Here is a 7336-nt window from a genome sequence, read left to right as displayed (position 1 = left end):
GGTTTTGGGGAGACCAGAGTGAGTCAGACACTGGAATTTCTGGCTGGTGGCAGCGCTATCAGATCCAAGCTGGTAATTAAGCTTGGAGGGTTCATGCGGGCACCCACATTTTGGACGCTAAGGTTCAGAATTGGGACTTATGCTTATGACACAGGGGCTCGGCTCTGATTCTGTTATTTGCTTTCCGCACTGCTTGCAGGTGGGAATTTTAAGCTGCTTCTGTGGTCTCCCTAGTTTGGGCTCCTCCTTAGCCCAAAGCTGAAGCTAGGCTGCTTTTACACGCTGGGATGCAGGGACTTTGGCATAGCAGGCAGGTAGGGGCGTGGCCAGAGGCTGGGAACAGGGATGGTTCAAGGCCTTCCTGTTAGCTCCTCAGCCTGGGAGGGCCCCCTGCACAGAGGGGCATCCCATGTCCTCCCACCCCAAACTGCAAGGCCTCTCTGTGCACCCAGATCAGTTGCGGTGCTGGAGTGGGAAGGGGGGCAGGAGGGGATAGCTGACACCCTCGCATCCGCCCCCACCACTCGCTCTGTCTCTTGCAGTTGCCGTCCCAGGAGAGGAGAAGATCGAGAAGGTGGTTGTGGATCTTTCTGAAGGGGAGGAGGCTGAGTCGGAACCAGCGCCCGACGGGGAGGGGGCAGCGCAGGCGGCGGCAGTGGGAGAAGTGTGCAAGGTGCGTATAAACCTAGCAGTACCTTTCCCGTAGTGCCAGGGCCCCGTCATGCCAGGCGCTGCCTGGAGTGAGAAACGGTCCCTGCCTCAGAGCTCACGGGCCAAAGAGACTAGCCGATCTCTCTTTGGGTAGGATGGGTGGGTTCCCCTAAATCGCTCCACCCCAGCTGTGGCCCTCCCAGACCCTCTGGGTTTGAAGCAGGGTGTGGGGAGGGAAGATTGTCCCTTGACCATCCCCCCCAGTTCTTAGGGAGGAGCCGAACCCTCTCCCTATTTATGCTGCCTTCACCCACGGCACTGCAAATCCTGTCTTGGTGCGAGGAAGCTCCGGGCAGGTCTGCACTGGCCTCTCCAGCTCGGTGGGTGCGCAGGGTCTCACTAACCTTGCACAGGAATTGGAGTTTGGCATTCAGGCGGATGGAGAAACTTCCCAATCCAGAGCTGACTGCTGGGTTCCTGGCATCAGTGTCTGGGCAGGAGCCTCCAATGCGCTGATACCTAACCCACGTGATGGCTGGGCCATGGGCAGAGGTGGATGAGCCTGCTTCAGCCGTGGCTAACAGACCTGGGGCTTGTGCTGTTGGATCCAGAGGTCCTGGGTTCAATTTCCCACTGATCGCTGACCCAGGGGCACGTGGATTTCGGCTGAGATGTGGTCCCTTCCCCACCCCATGCAGGAAGGAGTTCGGATCTTGGAGGCTTTGGCCGCCTCGGGGCTCCGCTCCATCCGCTTTGCCAAGGAGGTGCCTGGCCTCCAGGCCGTAGTGGCCAACGATTTCTCCTCCAAAGCTGTGGAGCTCATGGCGAGGAACATCCAGTTCAATGGAGTCGGGCACCTGGTGACGTCAAGCTTGGCCGATGCCAGGTAAAGCGGGGGGGATGGGCCATGGGCGGCATGTGCACTGAGCGGGCTGTTCTCAGCTGCCCACCAGGTTGGCCTGAGCTTCCCAGTCCAGCTGGCTCAGAAGCAGGAAGGTGAATTGGCCTTGTACCTGGAGGATTTTTGTGGGGGGAGAATGGGACTAAGTTAGCTCTGGTGATAACTCCTGTGTCCAATGCGGTGGGCGGGTTTGTGGGTCCATGCAACCTCCAGCAACCATGGTCGCTAACTGTTGGCACAGAGGTGGGTTGGAAGCTGTTTGGGGCAGGGATTGTCTTTGGCTTCTGTCTCTGTGCAATGTCAGGGGACCTTGGGCCACAACTGGGCATTTTGATGCCATCAGAATACACCTAATAAATAACAAGCCAGGGAGACTGTGCCCTCTGGGGGGGTCTCCAGCACAGGGGCTGGGAGAGGGGCTGGGTGGGTGGGGGCTTGGCCAGTCCTGCTTGGTGGATAAGAGACATCAGATATCTTAAGCTGTGAACTGGCCCAGAAGGCCTCCCTGGCTCTGCACTCGGGATCCCTCGCCCCGCTCACCGTCTGTCCCCATCCTGCCTGCAGGATGCTGATGTATCAGCAGAAGGCAGAGAAGCATCCGTTCGACATCATTGACCTGGACCCATACGGCAGCCCTGCCATCTTCCTGGACGCCGCCGTGCAGGCAGTGAGTGAAGGAGGTGAGTGGGGCGGGGGTGAGCAGCACCAGGGCTGCTGGGGCTGTGAACTTCCTCACAGCGGTGACTTGGCACATTTGCAAGCTTCCGCAGATGCCTTGGATGTAGGATCTGGTGGGTTAGAGCAGGGTGGCCAGGAATCCGCACTCCTGGTTTGATCTGACCCTGGGGCAGGTCACTTCCCTTCTCCACCTCTGCAGCAAGGCCCTCAGTGGCTGTCCCAGGCTCTGAACTCTGGGCAGAGACCCATCTCGGCTGGGTTTTCCAATCCTGGAGCAGGTGAGGCCAGTGGCTGGGGGAAGACTCCTCCACTGACCGTCCCCGGGATGTCCCCCTTGCAGGTTTGCTGTGCGTGACCTGCACCGACATGGCGGTGATGGCCGGGAACAGCGGGGAGACGTGTTACAGCAAGTACGGAGCCATGTCCATCAAGGGCAAGTTCTGCCATGAGATGGTGAGTGGGGGCGGGGCTTCTGTCTCCATGCCCCGCCCCATCCACCTGCCTGCCCCCTAGAGCAGTGGTTCTCAAACCTTAGCAACCTGAGAACCCTCATTTTCATTAAAAAATTTTCATGGTCCCGCCAAGCCGGCTTCTAATTTTCCCCAGGGGTGTGCAACCCCCACTCCACCCCTTCCCCCAAGGCCCTACCCCTGCCCCTCCCCTAAGCTGTTGAACAGCTGTTCCGCAGTGTGCTGGAGGGGCTGGGAGGGAGGGCAAAGAGTTGATCAGTGGGGCTGGGGCCCCGGACATGACTCGCTGAGCTCAGTTTGAGAACCGTTGCCCCAGAGTGAAGGGGAGCTCAGCCTGCTCCGTGGCCCATTTAGCCCTGGGGCCCTACTTGCGATGGGGATGCTGGTCCTGCTAGGGCTGGGCTGAGACCTGGCGCACTCGTGTCCCAGCAGAGCTGGGCGGGGGAATCCGGCTCAGTATTGCAAGGGGAGTGTGGCTCTCAGACCCGGGCCGCACCCCAGGGCTCCACCCCTCCCCGCTCCTGCCTCACGGGCAGATTCTTGAGGCTGGCTCCGCAGCGCCCGTTTGAGACCGTGTTTCCACGCGCAGGCCCTGCGGATCATCTTGCACAGCCTGGACCTGCGGGCCAACTGCTACCAGCGCTACATCGTGCCGCTCCTGTCGGTCAGCGCCGACTTCTACATCCGGGTCTTCGTGCGGGTCTTCACCGGCCAGGCCACAGTGAAAGCCTCTGCCAGGTGAGCCGGGCCCTGCAGGTGGGCGTTTCATCCTGGGCTGCGGGCCAAGAAGCCCACCCTGCCCTCCACAGCGCCCCTAGCTGGAGAGGCCAGGAGCGCCCCCTCCCCCCAGCCCTGCAGCGCTCCCCACTGGCATCCCCACTGCTTGCTGTTCACTGCATCGCCTCCTGTCTCTGCAGCAAACAGGCCCTGCTGTATAACTGTGTGGGCTGCGGGACGCACCAGTTCCAGAGACTCGGCAAGATGACCGGCCACGGGAGCAAGTAGGGGGCTCTGGGTTCTCCACCTCAGCCCGGGACAGGGGCTGACTCCGATTCCTGGCCCCGGAGAGCAGCGGGAGGGGACCTGTCCTCGGAGCTGGTGCCCACTGGATGGGAGAGTCCAGGGCTGGGCTGTCCCTACGGACATGCAGAATGGATGGGGGGAGTGGTGGGGGGGCTGGCCTGGGAGAGCTGGGGTGGTGGAGCTGGACGAGATCTCAGGTTAGGAAAGGGGGGCTGGAGGGGGACTGGGATGGGGGGCCACAGCTGGGGGAGGGGCTGTACCCCATTAGATCTCTAATCACTGTTCTGATTGATTCAGTTTTAAATACTCGTCTGCCTCAGGCCCCCCAGTGGGCCCCTCCTGTGAGCACTGCCACCAGCGGCACCAGGTGAGCCCCCTGCTCCCCCCCATGCACCCCACTCTCATACGGCCTGGCACACTGCCCTTACCTGCTCTGTTCTCTCCCCCAGCTGGGTGGCCCCATGTGGGCAGAGCCCCTCCACGACCAAGCCTTTGTCCAGAGGGTCCTGTCGGCCTTGGGGAGCAACCTGGGACGGTTCGGGACACAGGATCGGATCCAGGGGGTGCTCAGCATGGTGACCGAGGTGAGGGGCCAATGGGGGGGACAAGCGGCATGGGGCAGAAGGACCCTGCTGGGGAATCAAGTTGTCTTTTGGGTCTGAGTTGGGGAGGATCTGGGAGGGTGGGACCTCTGGAGGGGGCGTGAGGCCGGTTGGGCTTCTTGGGCAGGGCCTGTGCTGAGCCAGTGTTCCCCTCTGGCCAGGAGCTGAGCGACGTCCCGTTGTACTACACCCTCGACTCCCTGAGCAGCACCATCCACTGCAACACCCCCTCCCTGCTGCAGTTCAGGTACTCGGAGCATTATGGGACCCACCCGCGGGCGCAGGGCAGAGCCAGCCCAGCCCCTGCCCAAAGGAGCGTCTGCTCTAAACACCCCTGGAGTGGGCAGGGAAATGAGGCACAGAGCCGGGAAGGGACCCACCCCCAGGAGACTGGGGGCAGAGAGCCAGATGGGGCCCCCCCTCCACTGGGACACGCTGCCTCTAAGGCTGGGAGTGAAGCTGGGGCTGGAAGCAGCACATTTCCCCCCAGGGGAAGAGCGACCCCCTCCTGAGCTGCTGCCCCCACCTCGGAGAGCCCCGGAGGCCTGCAGGCAGCATGGCCTGAAACCTCCCCTCCGGTTCCAGATCTGCCCTCCTCCATGCCGGCTACCGCGTGTCGCTCTCCCACGCCTGCAAGAACGCCATCAAGACGGATGCGCCGCCCTCCGTCCTCTGGGACATCATGAGATGCTGGGTGAGTTGGGGTGGGGGGCTTAGCGTTCCTCATCCCCCCCGCCCCAATCAGGTCACAGCTGATGGGGATCCCTGGCTGGCTGTGAGGCTGGTGACGGTAGTAGGGGGAGGCAGGGTTTGGGAGAGCGGGGGGTCCTATCTGTTGTGGCTCAGGATTGAGGGGCACGGCTGAGCTGCGTGTGGAGGGAGTCCAAGGCTGTGGGGAGGGGAAGGGAAGTCAAGGGAAAAAAATGACCTGATCTCTCTCCCCAGGAGAGACTCCATCCTGTGAAGAGAGAGCGACTCTCCGACACCAGCCCAGCCTTCCACATCCTCTCCGTGGAGCCCACGTACGGCCTGGGGCTTCAACAGGAATCAGGCTGGCACCTGGCGTGCTGCTGGTGGGAGGCAGTGCAGCCTGGGGGGAGAACGGTGGACCAGCACTTGAGCCCCCTGGGTTCCAGGCCTGGCTTTGCCACTGGTCTTCAGTGTGGGTGGGTCATGTCCCACTGTGCCTCAGTTTCCCCATTTGTAAAACAGTGATACTGACCTTCTGTGAGATCGCTGGGGAAGGGGTAGGGAGCTGGTATAGCCTCTCCAGGGGCCTGCCCCTGTAGTGCAGAGGGTCTGGGGGGACCGCCCAACCCTGCTGCTTCAGGGCAATGCAGCTGTCTAAGGTGGATTAAGGAGGAACTTTTCCCGGGACAGGTTATTCCGGCAGGTGTTGCACAGCTGGGAGACACAGGGCCCTCTGGTCTGAGCCAGGGCAGCAGGGGGTGGCGGGTGAGGAATACCAGGCTAGATGGGCCCGTAGGGCTAATCCACTCTCCCCGCCCCCCAGGCTGCTCCGGAAGCACCCCCTGCAAAGCACTCAACCCTCTGTCTCCCTCTTCCTCCTGCCCCAGGCTGCAGGCATCCTTCACCATCCGCGAGGACGCCAACCCCAAGTCCAGGAAGCAGGGTCTGAAACGATTCCAGGAGAATCCCGAAGCATACTGGGGCCCCAAAGCCAGGGCTAAAGCAGGGTAAGGAGAGCCACTGGATTGGGCCAAGATTGAGCTGAGGGGAGGTGCTCAGATGCAGGACTCCTGGGTTCTATTCCTGGCTATGTGGGGTGAGTGGGCCAGTTACTTCCTGGCTCCCTGCCTCAGTTTCCCCTGCTGTAAAGTGGAGCTAGGACTGACCCCATCTGCCTCCCTGAGGCTGGTTGGAGACTTGACTGGTGTGCAAAGTGCCTCTTTGACAGGAAGGCACCAGCTGTGACAGCTGCAGGGATGCCTGGTGGGGAGGAGCTAACGCCAGGGGCTGCTGTTCTACCTTGAATCCAACTCCAGGCCAGGACGACTCTGGATCTGGATCAGAGCAAGGTTCCACCCCTGTGTGGCTACTACCCAGCCAGGCTGGTAGCCCTATCCTGCTTCCATTTGGTCTCCTTAAAGCCTCCAGCCCCTGTGGATACGTGAACACTCCTCAGGGCCTGTTGTTATACAGCTGCCATGCTCCACCGCAGAGGCAGCTGCTGTCCCTCCTGCCTGTAGCTGAGCAAACGCCACTGCTGGGGCTGAAGCTAACCCTGGGGGTTAAAAGCTGCTGCCTGCTGTGCTGAGCTCAGCAGCCCTCCTCACCCCACCCCCTCCTCCCTTTCCAGGGGGGGCATCTCCACCTCCCTGCAGGACAAGAGGAAGCTGCATCAGAACAAGCGGAAGGAGAGAGCAGGGGACAGGAGCCAGGTGAAAAACATCCCCTGCAAGAGGCTCAAGGAGGTGAGGCCTGGCCGGGGTGGTTGTGAACTGGAGGTGGGGGGATCAGAGGCATAGCAGCCCCTGGCCCCCCGTGCAGCTGTAATAACCCATAACCCTGATTGTAGCTTCTCTCCCTCTGCTAGGGGAGCGGTGCCGGGGCTGAGAAGTGCTGTCCCTCCCCTGAAGCGGCCCCAGAGGCTGTGAAGACCGATAGCCCCCCGCAGTAGCCGGGCCCTGGGCAGGAACAGAGGCTACGGGGCTTTATTTTTTAGTTCGGCGAAGGCGCAAGCATTTTGTTTTAAGACTGACTGTCTCCCCCACCTTGAGCCTCTGTGCGGCCGGCCATTAAAACAAGGGCCTCCCCTTTTTACCTACAAGCCCAGAGCCATGTGTGATGCTTCTGTAAGCACCAAGGGGAGGGCAGGGCTGTGCCTGGGCTGAGGAAGGGCCCATAGCCACAGCCCGACTGGCTGGACTCCAGGCAGGATGGTGGAGCTGCTCTGCCTTGGTTTCCCCACAGGCAATTGATCAGGCAGGTGTGGGGGAGACAGGACTCCTGGGTTGCACGCGCAGCTCTGCCCCTGCCCGGCTGTGTCC

The 7336-nt window shown here is 61.6% G+C and overlaps 1 protein-coding gene across 3 annotated transcripts in view; it reads left to right on the top strand.

Annotated features, from left to right (window-relative positions):
- Positions 1-7116, top strand: part of TRMT1 (tRNA methyltransferase 1) — a 10673-nt gene extending 3557 nt beyond the window's left edge. Inside the window, exons 4-17 of one of the 3 annotated variants that reach the window (XM_075061089.1) lie at positions 543-673; positions 1350-1537; positions 2117-2232; positions 2571-2683; positions 3290-3438; positions 3618-3701; positions 4021-4090; positions 4173-4307; positions 4487-4572; positions 4911-5019; positions 5271-5347; positions 5903-6022; positions 6646-6760; positions 6883-7116. In XM_075061089.1, the coding sequence (XP_074917190.1) occupies positions 543-673; positions 1350-1537; positions 2117-2232; positions 2571-2683; positions 3290-3438; positions 3618-3701; positions 4021-4090; positions 4173-4307; positions 4487-4572; positions 4911-5019; positions 5271-5347; positions 5903-6022; positions 6646-6760; positions 6883-6966 (1577 nt within the window). In that variant the 3' untranslated portion in view covers positions 6967-7116. Of the gene's footprint in view, positions 1-542; positions 674-1349; positions 1538-2116; positions 2233-2570; positions 2684-3289; positions 3439-3617; positions 3702-4020; positions 4308-4486; positions 4573-4910; positions 5020-5270; positions 5348-5902; positions 6023-6645; positions 6761-6882 lie in introns of all 3 variants that reach the window. The other 2 variants (XM_075061091.1, XM_075061090.1) reach the window with 2 other exon arrangements.
- The last annotated feature ends 220 nt before the right edge of the window (positions 7117-7336 follow it).

The sequence above is a fragment of the Chelonoidis abingdonii genome, chromosome 26 (assembly GCF_003597395.2).
Source record: "Chelonoidis abingdonii isolate Lonesome George chromosome 26, CheloAbing_2.0, whole genome shotgun sequence".
In the NCBI taxonomy this organism is placed as follows: Eukaryota; Metazoa; Chordata; order Testudines; family Testudinidae; genus Chelonoidis; species Chelonoidis abingdonii.
This window is presented reverse-complemented; position numbering and strand designations above follow the sequence as displayed.